This window comes from Saccopteryx bilineata, chromosome X (genome assembly GCF_036850765.1).
Source record: "Saccopteryx bilineata isolate mSacBil1 chromosome X, mSacBil1_pri_phased_curated, whole genome shotgun sequence".
Classification (NCBI taxonomy): domain Eukaryota; kingdom Metazoa; phylum Chordata; class Mammalia; order Chiroptera; family Emballonuridae; genus Saccopteryx; species Saccopteryx bilineata.
Window position 1 is genome coordinate 143,063,302 of NC_089502.1, and position 16,392 is coordinate 143,079,693.

General features: G+C 55.5%; 1 protein-coding gene across 1 annotated transcript in view; it reads left to right on the top strand.

Moving 5' to 3' along the window:
- The first annotated feature begins 10,088 nt into the window (after positions 1-10,088).
- Positions 10,089-16,392, top strand: part of ANOS1 (anosmin 1) — a 169,420-nt gene continuing 163,116 nt past the window's right edge. Inside the window, exon 1 of the mRNA XM_066250266.1 lies at positions 10,089-10,368. Coding sequence (XP_066106363.1) covers positions 10,162-10,368 — 207 coding nt within the window. The 5' untranslated portion in view covers positions 10,089-10,161. The remainder of the gene's footprint in view (positions 10,369-16,392) is intronic.

The following is a 16,392-nucleotide window of genomic DNA, read 5'->3' on the forward strand; positions in this document are numbered from 1 at the left end:
AAGCGGCAAGCGGTGTGGGATCGAATGGGAGGCGTTCTGCGCGGAATCCTCTGCGTGTAATTCACATGCAGCTGCCGCGGTGGTTGCATTTATTTATTTATTTATTTATTTATTCTTTCTGAAGCTGGAAACGGGGAGAGACAGTCAGACTCCCGCATGCGCCCGACCGGGATTCACCCGGCACGCCCACCAGGGGGCGATGCTCTGCCCCTCCGGGGCATCGCTCTGTCGCGACCAGAGCCACTCTAGCACCTGGGGCAGAGGCCCAGGAGCCATCCCCAGCGCCAGGGCCATCTTTGCTCCAATGGAGCCTTGGCTGCGGGAGGGGAAGAGAGAGACAGAGAGGAAGGAGGGGGGGAGGGGTGGAGAAGCAGATGGGCGCTTCTCCTGTGTGCCCTGGCCGGGAATCGAACCCTGGTCCCCCGCACGCCAGGCCGATGCTCTACCGCTGAGCCAACTGGCCAGGGCGGTTGAATTTATTTTACACTTTGGGTTCCTTATATATCTTTTTCCTTTCTGTTGAATTTATTGGGGTGACGCTGATTAACAAAATTATACACGTTTCGGGTGCACAATTCTATAACACATCATCGGCACTGTGTGTTCACCCCCCCCCAAGTCAAGCCTCCACTGTCACCATTTGTCTCTTCATAGCCTCCTCCGCCCCCCCCCCATGGGCTGAACAACCCCACACTGTGGTCCCTGCCTGTCAGTGTTTTTTCCCCTCCCCCCCCCTCTTTTTTACTCAATCCCTCCACCCTTCTCATCCAGCCTCCCTCCCCCAACTGTCAGCCTGACCTCTGGCTGTGAGTCTGTCTCTGTTTTGCCTGTTAGTTCATTTTGTTCATTAGATTCCACACGGGAAGGAAGTCAGGAAGCACACGGTATTTGTCTTTGTCCGACGGGCTGATTTCACTTGGCCCGAGGCTCTTGCAAAGGGCGAGACTGCCTTCTGTCATTGAATTTCATAGTGCGTCGTTTGAGAAGCGGTTAAAACCTAGGAAAAAATCCCTTGGAAGACGACAATCCTGATTGGTCTAATTCAGTTCAGTGCGGATGTACTTACCCAGGAAAGCCTCCCCGTGTGTCAGTTCACACTAGATTGACCCCCCTTGGCACAAACCAAGACTATGGCGTGATCATCTCAACTCAGGTTCATTCTGGAGCGTTGACAATTTAGCCCTAAAAAGAGGTCATCCCAGATGGAGAAGTCGCTGTTGCCTTCACATGTTATCCACACGGCCAGCGGGTGGCGCTGTGTCCTGTGAAAAGCTGCCTTTTTTTAATTTTCAGAAGTTTTCCTCCAAACCTGTGGTGTTTGAAGGGCTTAAGGTAGATTTCAATGGGTTTGAAACCATCAAAGAAAAACCCACTTTAAGTCTTTTAACAGAACAGCGTCTTTGTATTTCTGAAGAGCACCTCAAGGCTTGTTTTTACGACTGTGAACAAAAATCAGAAGAAAAGCATGCTTATTTCAGCTTGCTAAAAAAAAAACCCTTTGCAGTTTTCATTGTACAAAATATTAAATATAATTTTACTGAAAAACTACGTTTATGTACATGAAAAGTAGGCCACTCAAAACTGAAAACTGAGGTTTTTAAAGTGATACCATGTAAGGTTTCATTAACATAATATCCTTTACATTAAAATTAGCTTATGCGTCTTAAACGTGTGGGGACAAACCAGTAATATTTTGGTTCTGTTCGAGAACCAGAAACACACAGGTTACTTTTTATACTGTAGTTTCCTGCATTTTTTTTGCGGCGGGGGGGGGGGGCTATTACAGGGGTTTTTTGTTTTATTGTTATTTCTATGGTTTTCAAGATTGACAGCTTATGTATTAAATCAGATATGAGGACCCTGACTTCTAAGGCGGCTCCTGGTGTCATTGTTAACATCAGACTTCAGAGGAAAGCTGTTTGTTGTCTAGTCGTTGGGTAAGTATTCACTGCCACCGACGTGGAGTGTCCTTGGAAAGCATCGCCCTTTGAAAACCTTCCCGTGGGCCTTCCGCTGTGAGGTCCCTGGGACACTAAACTCAACAGAGGCCAATCAACGTGCTAAAGCTAAAACCCCCGGGGGGCAACACAGTCACACCTGCAGGTCGCCAACACCCTACAGCCCTGCAAACACAGCAGTGCAAGTTTGATACTTTGTATGTTTCAATAGTTACTTTATTTCTGGTAATGACCGCAGGAACAGAACAGAACGTTAGTGGTGACGGGCTCCAGAATACGGTCTCAGCAGCCCACAGCACCACGCACTGGATGGGTGGTGACTTTCGTGGGGGCAGGGAGAAGGGAGAGGAGACATTCCTGAAAAGCACGAGCTTCACATTGCGTGGTTGGACAACTGCCTGCACATTGTGCAAATATATATATATGGTCTACCGGAAAGTTCTGTCCGTTTTTGGAAATTAAAACAAAATACAAATTCTTCTGACTTAATTCATGTGGCACCCATCCTGAATATTTCCACACCAATCCTATCTTCTGAATATGGTCCAAAATGGTTTGCGGGGCTGAATTAAGCCTTTCTGTGATCTCCAATGTTGTCAGAAAAGGATCTTGCTCCAACATGGTCTTAACAACATCGTCATCGATCAAAGATGGTCGCCCAGAACGTGGCTTTATCAGAAAGGTCGAAATCACCTGTTTCAAATTTTTCGAACCATCTTCTGCACGTCCTATCAGAAACTGTGCCTTCACCAAACACTTTCAATAAATTTCTACATGCTTCTGTAGCATTTCTTCCTTGTTGAAATGCGTATACAATACAGTGACGTAAATGAACTTTATCAGTAGCCATGGGTACACAATCGCTTCACACATAAGACTAACGTGAATCAACTTTGTTTTAGTTAATTTGCTATGTCAGTATGTATACATTAAGTGATAAAAATAGAGAGGTACACATGAGCCAAATAAACGTGCTTACATGTCAAAACTTGTTGTGATAGAAACGGACAGAACTTTCCGGTAGACCATATATATATATATATATATATATATATATAGTAAATTTCTTTAAAATATTCTTTGGTGCACACTCTGTTTCTTATACTCCTTAGTAAGATCTTGGTATACGTCAAGTGGATTAATAAAAGTAACACCTCTGGACCTGCGGCTACAGCTGCATTACTGTCATCTTGCTGCAGAGGAGAGGGTGCCTTACGCTCAAGTTGTCTCTGAGCGGGACACCCACGTTGCAAGATAATAAAAAAAGCAGATGATTGAAGATGGATGTGGGCGTTCTTTTTCCAAAGAGCGGAGAGCGTCGTCAGTGACCCCGTGCGACAAGCTGCATTTTCTCACTGGTACCATGACCAAACGGGTCGCCAAAGACCGGATCGGTACCACCCCTTCAGGTTCACTCCATTCTTGCCCAAAATCATACTACAGAAGATGCCAAGCTGATATTCATCTGTTCAGTGTATTGCATCCCTCCTTCCTCATTTCCGTTTCTCTCTGTTCACAGCTCTCTCTGTATTTCCTGGGCCAGGGGACCCACAGCCGACGGAGGGCTGAGTCTGGTGGAGGTGGCCGGGACAGTTCCCGGGGCACCCCGAAGTCTGGCTGCCGTGTCCTGAGCACCGGGCCTGCAGACGTGGAGCTGACTGGGGGTCCGGGCCCCAGCGGGGCACGTCTTCACGTTCTCACATTGTCTTTCCTGGAAACTGACTGTAGCTTCTCGGAGAAGGTGCGTGTGGTTGCACCATCCCACGATGGCAACTGAGGGGCAGCTGCACACCTCACGTGTGAGCGCCCGCCTCTCACACCTGTGACCAGGGACCTGGGACCACATCCGGCTTAAGACTCATAAATGCCATCCAGCCAAATTGGTCTTCCAGTTTTGGTGTTTTTTTTTGTTTTGTTTTGTTTTTGTTTTGTTTTTTCCATTTTTCCAAAGTTGGAAACGGGGAGGCAGTCAGACAGACTCCCGCATGCGCCTGACTGGGATCCACCTGGCACGCCCACCAGGGGGCGATGTTCTGCCCCTCTGGGGCATTGCTCTGTTGCAACCACAGCCATTCTAGCGCCTGAGGCAGAGGCCACAGAACCATCCCCAGCGCCCGGGCCATCTTTGCTCCAATGGAGCCTCGGCTGCAGGAGGGTAAGAGAGAGACAGAGAGGAAGGAGAGGGGGAGGGGTGGAGAAGCCGATGGGTGCTTCTCCTGGGTGAGAATCGAACCCGGGACTCCTGCACACCAGGCCGACGCTCTACCACTGAGCCAACCGGCTAGGGCTTGGTCCTCCAGTTTTAGAGCGAGCTCTCAATTTGCTTTTCCTAGAGGGGCGTGTCTCGGAAAGCTCATGCTTGCTCCCTTCGTATCTGATCCTTCTCACGTGTGGCTGGGAAGCCTTTGAAAAGACAGACTTCTAGCCATGGTTGGATGGTTTGGCTGGTTAGAGTGTGGTCCTGAGGTGTGTAGAGGTTGCTGGTTCGATCCCCGGTCAGGGCACACACAGGAAGAGATCAATGTTCCTGTCTCTTTCTCTCCCTTCCTCTATCTCTAACATCAATAAACTAATAATAATAATAATAATAAAAGGCAACCTGCTAGCCCCCCCCTCAAAAAAAATGAATCTAAGAGTGTCTAGGGTAAATGTTTCAGAAAAAAGATGTCAACATGATTATTAATGAATAGATCGGTGTGTCCAATCCACATTAACACACATCCCTAAAAAAAGTATTTTCAACAAAATGAGATCGTGGATGTTATTGAAATCAACGTTTCTGGCCCTGGCCGGTTGGCTCAGTGGTAGAGCGTTGGCCTGGCGTGCAGAAGCCCCGGGTTGGATTCCCGGCCAGGGCACACAGGAGAAGCGCCCATCTGCTTCTCCACCCCTCCCCCTCTCCTTCCTCTCTGTCTCTCTCTTCCCCTCCCGCAGCTGAGGCTCCACTGGAGCAAAGATGGCCCAGGCGCTGGGGATGGCTCCTCGGCCTTTGCCCCAGGCGCTTGAGTGGCTCTGGTTGGCAACAGAGCGACGCCCCGGAGGGGCAGAGCATTGCCCCCTGGTGGGCAGAGCATCGCCTCCTGGTGGGTGTGCCAGGTGGATCCGGGTCGGGCGCATGCGGGAGTCTGTCTGACTGTCTCTCCCCATTTCCGGCTTCAGAAAAATACAGAAAAAAAAAGAAAAGAAATCAACGTTTCTGCTCCATTTTTTTTTTTGTGGGGTATGTGCTTTCTAAATCACTTATCTCTGAGACGCGTCCCCGGGTCGCTTGCTGCAGGGTTCCAGCGTCCTACCCCAGACATACGGACCCAAGGTCTCTGGATGTACTGTGCGCTTCATGTGTTTAAGTCAACCTGAAGTCCACGGACGGTTCATTTCCTCTCCAGACAAATTCAGACCGCGTGGCCGCAGCTTACTCGGGGAGCCACAGGCTAAGCTCGTCCTTGCTCACGCCCGCAGAGGACGCCTGTGCATTTACCCATCATTCCTCCCACACCCGCAAGGGTCCCCTCTCGCGCGCTTGGTCCTCACGAACGCGGGCTGTGGCTCTCGGTCCTGCCCGGAGCGTCCAAGCCCTCGTGTGTGTCAACTCGCAAGGCAAACTGCACGAGAAATTGAGCTTATCTAAGCAGAATAAAAAACAAAACAAAACTATATTTCGACTGTTATTCTGACTTTACCAAACAACATTTTTTTAAAAGTTACTTTAAACTGCAATTAAAATAAATCACACAAAAAGGGCGGGTGTAATCATGGAGGACGCTGTGATCATTCTAAAGGAAGAAAACAATATAACCACAGGTATTATTTTAACATGTTCATGGTAGGGTGGGCCTATATATTTAATCCCAAGCTTTCTGCCCAACCGACTGGATGGGATTTTTTGTGTGTGGTTGATTTCAAAATGCATTTATTCATGGAAATGATTATGCCACGGAGCTCATCTAAAGTAGCACACACATTGCTTTAAAAACAAACAAGGCCCTGGCCGGTTGGCTCAGTGGTAGAGCGTTGGCCTGGTGTGCAGGAGTCCTGGGTTTGATTCCCGGCCAGGGCACACAGGAGAAGCGCCCAACTGCTTCTCCACCCCTCTCCCTCTCCTTCCTCTCTGTCTCTCTCTTCCCCTCCCGCAGCCAAGGCTCCAATGGAGCAAAGTTGGCCCGGGCACTGAGGATGGCTCCATGGCCTCTGCCTCAGGCGCTAGAATGGCTCTGGTCGCAACAGAGCGGCACCCCAGATGGGCAGAGCATCACCCCCTGGTGGGCATGCTGGGTGGATCCCAGTCGGGCGCATGCGGGAGTCTGTCTGACTGCCTCCCTGTTTCCAACTTCAGAAAAATACAAATAAACAAATAAATAAAAACAGACAAATAAAAAAGCACAGGGTTCACTTTGAACACGGAAAAGCTGCTTTGAAAAGTTCAGCATCTTTGTCCTCACGCGTTTGCTTTCCAGAACACAAATTTCGTGACGTGACGCTCAGAGGGATAAATCAAAGACCGCACAAGAAAATCTGGGCAGGCATACGGCCCCAGCCGTCGCCAGAAGCGGGTCCTGGCTAAACCCGAGAAGTCCAACAGCCCCCACGGAAGGGGCCAATGTGGCTGTCAGAAACGTTTCTTTCTTTTTTTTTTTTTTTTTCTGAAGCTGGAAACAGGGAGAGACAGTCAGACAGACTCCCGCATGCGCCCGTCCGGGATCCACCCGCACACCCACCAGGGGGCGACATTCTGCCCACCAGGGGGTGATGCTCTGCCCTTCTGGGGTGTTGCTCTGTTGCGACCAGAGCCACTCTAGCGCCTGGGGCAGAGGCCAAGGAGCCATCCCCAGCGCCAGGGCCATCTTTGCTCCAATGGAGCCTTGGCTGTGGGAGGGGAAGAGAGAGACAGAGAGGAAGGAGAGGGGGAGGGGAGGAGAAGCAGATGGGTGCTTCTCCTGTGTGCCCTGGCTGGGAATCGAACCCGGGTCTCCCGCACGCCAGGCCGACGCTCTACCACTGAGCCAACCAGCCAGGGCAGAAACGTTTCTGTCTACCCCCGAACGGAAGTGATAACGCACGGCTTTATACGCCTTCCCGTTTGCGGTCACCATGGTCCGTGTTGTCGATCTCCGTGAACAGTAAATGTGCTTCAAATACCGCTGAAAGATTTCCACCTGCAATGCTGGGGTCTTTGTAGGTGAACTCGTGAGCTCCCGTGAGCCCACACCTACATTTCTTACGTTTCCAGCCCACGCGCGCAATCCTATCCTCCCCAAACCTACAGACAAGGTTGGCCACATTCTCTGAACCAGGGGTCCCCAAACTACGGCCCGTGGGCGATATGCGGCCCCCTGAGGCCATTTATCCGGCCCCCACCGATCTTCCCGAAGGGGCACCTCTTTCATTGGTGGTCAGCGAGAGGAGCATAGTTCCCATTGAAATACTGGTCAGTTAGTTGATTTAAATTTACTTGTTCTTTATTTTAAATGTTATATTTGTTCCCGTTTTGTTTTTTTTACTTTAAAATAAGATATGTGCAGTGTGCATAGGAATTTGTTCATAGTTTTTTTTATAGTCCGGCCCTCCAACGGTCTGAGGGACAGTGAACTGGCCCCCTGTGTAAAATGTTTGGGGACCCCTGCTCTGAACCTTTTTCTGAAATTGGAGTCGTGATAGTGACCGAGGGACCTGGGACTCAGCGCGGATCCCTCAAAGGCGGGGTTCCGTCAGAGGGTACAGGTCACGCACGCTCTCTGCGTAGAGGACCTTGTAAATGCAACAGCTCCGATGTAAGAGAATGAATGCATCGACGGACACGCTGAGCAGCTTCTGCTGTCCGCCCGGCCGACGTGACCCTGGGAAGGGGGACACGTACGTTGATGTCCTTGCAAACGACACACCGATGTCACAGGATAACCCTAGGTGGCTGTCGTTGTAGGCAGACAGGATGGTCGCGAAGTCACACCGTGGAAAGTGTGCGGGACCGTAGGGAACAGGGTTGCAAAATGCAAAAAAGCCGCAGACCACGCGGTTCCGTGCTCACAGAGGTTCCGGGTTCGGATGGTGTGAGCGCCCTCCTGTGGAAGCAGGTGGAGACGTCCATCAGGCGGTGCGCATCCGAACATGGGGGCCGAGTCTTGTTGGCTCGACTGTGTTATATGAACACCCCCACGTCCCAAGCCCAGCCTTCACCATCACATCCCTGCTCCCTCCGGGGTCTCCCTCCTGCCTGGGGGAGCGGAGGCTCAGGGGAGGATGCATGTGTTGCAGCTGGTAGGTGACAAATGCCACAGGGCCCCTCCTCTGGGCGGCCCTGTCTGGGGAGGGAGAACAGGCCAGGACAACAAACCTTGGAAAAGATGACAGCAGATTATGGGGTGGCAATTTCACTGCTTTGAGGCAGAATCATGAGGGCCGGGGCAGAAACAAGGGGAAGAGGGCGTGTGGGGGGTTCTGGTGTGAGTAACTCATGCACACGGGGAGGAGGTGCTTGCTAGTGACAGGCACCTGACAGTGCAGGGCTGTGGGTCTATGTCACAGGGGTCGCTGGCTGAGGACCGAGGTCGTCTCCAGGCAATCTAAGGAGGGAGGCGGGTGAAGGAGGGAAGGACTGAATGCAGAAAGAAAGGGAGTGAGGCAGGAAATAAAGAGGAAGGGAGGAAGGAAGGAAGGAAGGAAGGAAGGAAGGAAGGAGGAAGGAAGGAAAGGAAGAAGGAAGGAAGGAAGGAAGAAGAAAGGAAGGAGGAAGGAAGGAAGGAGGAAGGAAGGAAAGGAAGAAGGAAGAATGAAGGAAGAAAGGAAGGAAGGAAGGAAAGAAAAGAAAGGAAAGAAGGAGGAAGGAAGGAGAAAGGAAGGAAAGGAAGAAGGAAGGAAGGAAGGAGGAAGGAAGGAAGGAGGAAGGAAGGAGAAAAGAAGGAGGAAGGAAGGAAGAAAAGAAGGAAGGAGGAAGGAAGAAAGAAAGGAAGGAAGGAGGAAGGAAGGAAGGAAGGAAAGAAGGAAGGAGGGAGAGAGAGAGGAAGGAAAGAAGGAAGGGCTGAATGGAGGAAGGAAGGGAGGGAGGGAGGGAGGAAGGAAAGGAGGGAAGGAGGAAATGAGGAAGGAAGGGAGGGAGGGAGGGAGGAAGGAAAGGAGGGAAGGAGGAAATGAGGAAGGAAGGAAGGAAGGAGAGAGGAAGGAAGGAAGGAGAGAGAGGACGGAAGGAAGGGCTGAAGGAGTGAATGGAGGAAGGAAGGGAGGGAGGGAGGAAGGAAGGAAAGGAAGGAGGGAGGGAGGGAGGAAGGAAGGAGAGAAGGAAGGAAGGAATGGAGGAAGAGTGGAAGGAAGGAAGGAAGGAAGGAAGGAAGGAAGGAAGGAAGGAAAGAAGGAGGGAAAGAGGAAGGAAGAAAGGAAGGAAGGAAGGAAGGAAGGAAAAAAGGGAGGGAGAGAGGAAGGAAGGAAAGGAAGGAGGGAGGAAGGAAGGGAGGAGGAAGGAAGGAAGGAAGGGGGGAAGGAAGGACTGAAGGACTGAATGGCGGAAGGAAGGGAGAAGGGAGGAAAGACAGAATGGGGACGAGAGGGAAGGAAGAAAACGTCAGCTCTCCACACCCGGCCTGTCTCATCCGTCATATTTTTCAGTGCTGTTACTCAGCCGTTGCCACTACTTGAGAAAAGGGAAAGTCAAATATGCCCAAGGATGAGCGCGGCGTGGGCCCGGAGTAGGACTTGGGAAGGCAGCCAGCCCCTCCTTCCGCAGGGCTGACGCCCACGGGGGTCCGAGACCCTGCTCCCCAAACAGCACCTCACACCCCAGGCCCGGGTGTGCCCACACCTGACGGCGACCTGGGTGGCAGGGCAGGAAGGAGCAAATGCAGACGGTGGGAGAGCCTGCGTGGGAGACCCACCACCCGGAGTGGGCCGCGCGCCGGGGACCCGGTCACTGTCGCCCTCCCTTTCAGCGCCGGGGCCAGCAGCAGCCCCTTAGACCTGCCCACGGCCCGCCGCCCGGCCCCCTGCCACTCACTTTCCTCCCAGCCAATGGCGCGGCCGCCTGTCACCCTCACCCCGCCCCTCGCGGCCGCGCGGGGCGGGAGGGAGGTCGGCCCGGAGCGCGGGGGCTGGAGTTGAATGATTGAACTTTCCAGCCGAGTTGCGGCGGCCGCGCGGTCCCCGGCAGTGCAGCCCCGGCGCGGAGCTGGGAGCCTCGGCCCGCGCCCGGCGCCCGCGCCCGCGCCCCCGATCCGCAGCCATGGTGCCCGGGGCGCCCGGAGCGGCGCTGACCCTCTGCCTCTGGCTGGCGGCCTCCGGGGGCTGCCTGGCGGCTGGCCCCGGCCCGGCGGCGGCCAGGCGGCTGGACGAGTCGCTGTCGGCCCGCAGCGTCCAGCGCGCCCGCTGCGCCTCCAGGTGCCTCAGCCTGCAGATCACGCGCATCTCCGCCTTCTTCCAGCACTTCCAGGTACGGAGCCGCCGCGCGCCCGGGCCTCCGCGCTGCAGGGCGCGCGCCTCCAGCCGCCGTGCCCAAACTTCTCGCCCAGCGCGGCCGGCCGGCCCGCTGCCCCTCCGCCTGCGCTCTGCAGCCGGGCGCTCGCGCCTCCTTTCCAGTGTCTGCCCTGCTCCCTGAAGGAAAGAGAAGGCTGCAGCCCGTTTCCCCGGCGGCAGACGAAGGGGGATCTCTTCGGGGAGGGAGCCCAGTTTGGTGGATTCCAAGGGTGGGTGTGTGTGGATTCGTTCATTTCCCGGCGGGACCGCGGCGCGCGGAACTCGGGGCTGGTGGCCAGTCCCCGGGCACTCCTGGGCGGTCCGGGGCCCTCGGCAGCGCGGACAGAGCCAGCGAGGCGGGGGAGGCGCGCCCGGCTGCGCCCGGGGTCCCGCGCGACGTGCCCAGCGCCGCAGGTGCCCGCGGGCCGATACTTTTTGTTTGTGTTGAGCGGAGCTTTCACACTCGGCGGGCCCGGAACTCGCGACCCACCCTCCGAGCCCCAGGCGGGACACTTGGCTCCAGTCGTGGGTTCCTGACTGTGTGTGTGTGTGTGTGTGTGTGTGTGTGTGTGTGTGTGTGTTGGGGCGGGGCGTGGTGGCTGTCCGTGCGCCCCAGTTCGGAGCCCCAAAGCCTCCCGGTCTTGTCAATCAATAGCGTGGAGATTAAGGGTAGAGATGGGGGATTCAGTGCTCCGAGAAGAGTCCTGGGGTCAGTATCAGCCCACCCCTCATAGCGTGAGGAAGGGAGCGTGTGTGTGTGTCTGTGAGTCAGTCTGTGAGTGTGTGTGTGTGCGTGGGGGTGTCGAGGGTGTGTGTACAAGGTTCAGGAAAAGCGCGCTTGGCGGCTGTGGAGGGGGACCCCGGAGGGACCTGCGTATCGACCCGGGGTGCGCGGGCGCATGGGAGCCGCTCCCGGACTCCGCGGAGGCGCTTCCTTGGCACAGCGGTCTTCTCTAGGGGACCCGAGCGCGCACACCGTGAAATCACTCTTACCCACACCTTATTTCTCTAGTGGGCCACGGTCCCCTCTCTGGCCTTCTCACCTCCCACCCTTAGCTGCTCACCTGTTTGAAGGTCCCAACCTCGCGCCTCAGGGAACACTGCGCGGAGGTCAGGAGACAGGGTGCGGCGGGAAGGCCTCCTGGGAGGGGGGGGGCGGTGTCTCTAAGCTGAGCCCTCTACCCTTCGATACTCCGGGCAGGTGAGAGGGGGCTCTCCCGAGGGGCCTGGCAACTAGCCTGCCAGAGGCGGGGATGTCTGGGATGCGTCTCCGGGGGCGGGAGAGTGTTCATCGTGGGGTTTTAGGAGGATGGAACCAGCTCGCAAAGTTTGCGTAAGTGTGTGGTTCTGTTTGTTCTGCAAGGGGCCACGTCTAGCGGTGTCAGAGAGCTCGGCAGCTGTGTCCTGCTTCTGGGTCTCGGGGAAGGGACAGCCGATGGCTCCATTCCCCGCGGTGGCGTTCCGCGGGCATCCGGGAGAGGGCTTCTCCCCAGAGTCACCTGGCTCCAACGGCGCCCTGCCCTGTCCTGCCCTGCCCTGCGCCGCGCGCCATCCTCCAGAGCTGCGGCGCACGCTGTGGTTCCCACCACAGAACGCACAGCAAACCCGGACAGCCCATTCCTGCCGAGAAACATTATCCCCCCACCCACCCACCCCCTTTCTGTTTCTTTTTTTTATTGACTTGTCAGCCGCTGTAATTTATTTGTTTTACAGTTTCAGCGGCTCAAGGCGCGGCTTAAATCAAGCCAGTTCCCCGTGAAAGGCCTTTCTTGTGGTCTGTCCGCGTGGTTTCCCTTTCGGAAGAAAAACCGCTGACAGGATACACGGTGCCAGAGACTCCTGATTACATTTTAATTAGCTGGGGGGAGAAGTGAGCTGCAAATTACTCAGCTAGGACTTAATAAACGCCTTTTTTTTTTTCTCCCAATCAATGGCAAAGTCCCTCTCGGGGGGGCGTTTAACCTTAACTTGTAACGCCTATGATTGATCTAAATTGCAGGGATTAAGGCTTTCTTGAGCCCTGAAGAGACAGCAGCGTACTCTCCTTATAAATCGTCCAGCTCTCCTGTCCCTCCCCCCACCCTTTTTAAGAAAATCATGGAGAAGGCTCGGAAGAGTCAGGCGGCAGGTGGCAGCTCACTCCTCTGCACATGGGCTTGTTAATGGCCTAGGGGCGCTTTTGGAAGACCCCTTTCTGTTAGGGCCTCTCACGCCACCCACTTGTGCAAAGAAGCCGGAGCAGGGACTGTTTCTTGAGCAGTTATGGGCATCTACCCTGCCTGGCCCAGTTCTGGACATCTTTTGAATCCTGGGAGAAGGCTGGCCCACAGCCTAGGGGCCCGGCCGCGTGTGTGGCCTCGGGTGTGAGAGCTGCCGGCCCGCAGCAGTAAGAACCCAGCCTGTGGGCCCATGGTGTGGACGCAGAGGCAGCTGGCACCGGGGGCAGGGACCCAGAGGAGCGGGGCTCTAATCATGCCTCCAGCCCACCTTGACGCAGTTTCCCAGGCGAGTGGTCTGTAGGTAGACAGGACTCAGCTGGTGCCTTCACCTGTCAACCAGGAGACGGGCCACCACGCCTGAGAGCACAAGGGACTCCGTGCCGATGTGTGCTGGTGGGGACGGTGACAGGACAGCCCGCGTTATTCGGCACCGCCCCTGGACACGGGGGGGGGGGGGGGCGGCGCTTAGAATTTCATCCTGGAAGGGAGACGGCCTCTGAATGGGCATCATTTCCCTACCGAGCTCCGCCCCCCACTCCTGAAAGGAAACTGCCAGTCAGCACCGCACGGTCGTCAGCGTGGCGTTCTCAGACGGCGTGTGCCACGTGGCGTTCTCACACGGCGTGTGTGCGCCACGTGGCGTTCTCACATGGCATGTGCCACGTGGCGTCCTCACACGGCACACGTGCTTGTGGTTAAACCCCTGCGGCAAGCTGGTGGAAAGGCCACGCCTTCTCCCGGGGAGTCAGGAAGAGCTTTGCGCCGTGCGTGCGTGGGCGCCCGGGACGTGGCTCTGGGGCCAGGGGGGGTGGCCGTGCGCCAGGCTCTGCCACTGGGCTGACAGGTGGCTTGAGCCCATCACTGCCTGACCTTTCGGCCTCTCCCGTGACCAGCGGGAGCCCAATGGCTGCCCCGCGATCATAAACGTGTCGGCGATGGCGAGAGTGATGGTGTTGCAGGCGCTGACACTACCTGGGAGATTCCGGAGGAGCAGCCCGTGATCTGGGGGTCACGGGTCCTCTGTGTCTCCCTGACAACCACGTCAGGAAGACATTGTATCCTCCTGTGATCGATGCTGAGAAAGCAGGCCAGTGACACAGCCTACACACGATGAAGCCGGGTTCTCAGTGAGGGCAGCTCCCCGTTTGGGGGTGTGTTTTGCTTTTTTAGGATTTTATTGGTCTGTTGGTGAATTTACTGCAGGACAGACCAGCTGATTTGGGGGACCCAGAGCAAAATGAAGACGCCCGGTCTATTTCTCAAAGAGCAAGAAAAAAGAAAAAGAAAAGAAAAGGTGTGAAACGAGCTAAACTGTGAAATGTTTTCCCTCTGCTGTGGCCCTTGTGTCTTGACACGCCGTGGTGTTCAAAGTGGCTGTTCAGTGCTGTCCTCAGTGGAGATAATGCCAAAGAAGTTATTCGCGTAGTTTCACGGTTCCTCTTCCGTGATGCTGTGTCCGCGCTACGTGCAAATATCACAGCATTTCTCCTGGACAGTCTGGAGTTCCTGGTCCTGCCCTGGGGGCTGTCTGGACGTGGCTGGAGGGACAAGCAGAACCCAGACTCAGGAGGGCGGAGAGGGGGAAGAGCAGACCCCCCGAAGTGCCCGGTGTGGGGTGTGCCCAGCGAGTGCCCGAGAAGGGCATCTTGCAGGACACACGGAGACAGACCTTCCTCACTGCCTGGGCTCAGGCGTGCACGTGTCCCGCCGAGGCTTGACTTTTGCCTGGTGCCCTGCTGTGCCGGCCGGTGGGCCAGTGCTTTGCGCTTGGAGCCGGGGGTGGGGGGGTGGGGGAGGGGGGTGCCCTGTTGTGCCATTCACGGTGGGGACAGTGACCTGAATCTGGGGGCCTCAACGCAGAGAGAGAGCTTGCCCCTTCCCACGCCTTCTGCTCCACCCAAGGCGGACAGGTGCACGGCAGCCTCCTCACCGGCTGCGTGACTCACGGGCGGTCCTCTGCTTTCCGTGGACTGCTGGACTCCATCTGGTCACCCGCCAAACACAGCAGGGTGCCAGCACAGGGGGTGAGGGGTGAGGACAGTCACCAGAGCTCTGGGACCCTGCAGGGCATGCATTCTCCACCCTCCTCCTCCTCCTCCTCCTCCTCACACCCGTGCCCAGGTCCCTGCGGGGCGGACTGTGACAGCGATTCCGAGCAAGGCATGAGGAGGGACCGGTTGGGTGAGGACTGGGGCGCCACGGTGCCAGGGAGTGGGGAGCCAGGAGCCTTTCCCGGGAGGCGAGCGGGCGGCGGGCAGCGGCATGCCGCGTGACTCGGGCATGGCCAGAGGCCCCAGACCCACCCCAACATTTCATCAGCCGTCACAGACAAAACCCAGACTCGGAGAGGGGGCCACGGAGGGTTTCAGGGTGGAGGCCAGGTCATGGGGCCTGAACCCCCAGGCGCCCGTCCTCCTGAGCGCGGGCCACTCGTCTGTGACACCGGCCTGGTTTGTTTGGCTTTTGCACACTGAGGGCGCAGAGCTGTCGGGAGAGGTCAGACCCCCCCCCCCCGCGAGGGGGTTCCCGTCGCCCTGCACGCGTGTGCTCGTGTGTGCTCTGTTACCTCACCAGTAGATAGAAGGAAAAGCCAGCCAGAGGGACAGGCCTGAAAACAAGGCCTGTCCCTCTAGACCAGTGGTTCTCAACCTTTCTAATGCCGTGACCCCGCAATACAGTCCCTCATGTGGCGGTGACCCCAAACCAAAAAATAATTTGGGTGGCTACTTCATAACTGTCATTTTGCTACAGTTATGATTCAGAATGTAAATACTTGATATGCATAATGTATTTTCCGATGGCTTTAGGTGACCCCGCTGGGGTCGCGACCCATAGGTTGAGAACCACTCCGCTGTTCTAGGTGAATCCTCTTTTGTCTCCACAGGGACTCCCTCTCTTGCACTGGGTGGGGCGTTGACAGCGAAGGCCATTCACGGTGGGGACAGTGACCTGAATCTGGGGGCCTCAACGCAGAGAGACAGAGCTTGCCCCTTCCCCGCCTCTGTCTCCTGAGAGGAGGCCCCATAGGGCAGGGCAGGGCTGGGGGGGACCCAGGAGGGGAAGGACCCATGTCTCCCCGCCAGCATCTCAGGGCGGGGCCGGGGCCGCAGACCCAGCGGAGGGGAGCTTGCGGGCAGATAAGTAGCAGGTGGCCTGCCGCCGGTTCTAGAATTTTATGAGTGTTAAGAGATCCTTGCTTAATGGGACATTATTCACCCTATAAAGCGTCACTGATAGGCTCTGCTTAGGTAGCTGGTTAGAGATCAGACGTTTTACCTTCACCAGTAATTGGAAGCTGTTTGTTTTGGCAAAAGGGAGACCTTAAACCCCGAGGAGGATTAGCTCCTAGGACCAGCCTTTCCTTCAAGAAAAAATAAACAAACAATTAAAGCATCAAAAAACCCTTGGCAGCCAACAATCAGCCTTCTGGGCTCACAGAGTCGTGGAGGAGTGGTTTTTGTGGGGAGTGTCCTCAACTCCAGTGTGCCGTGTGCCATTTGCCCTGCTGTGAGTTCTGGCGGATGGCCAGGTGTTTAGACAGTGACTGAGGGGGCCCCCCCTCCCTCAGGTGGGGCCGTGACAGTCCCCGGCCTGGGTCACAGAGTCTCTGCGTGGGTTTCTAAGAGTCGCTGAATTTGACCCAAATTAAACAGTACGCTAGTCACGACCTGTTTTCCTGTGTTTAATGCAGTGCTTCTCCTTGAATGTGATTTTAAAAAGTCCATCTTATTGTGACTATTGGGGGAAAAAAAATTGAAAAATGCACGAGGAAACCCTTACTG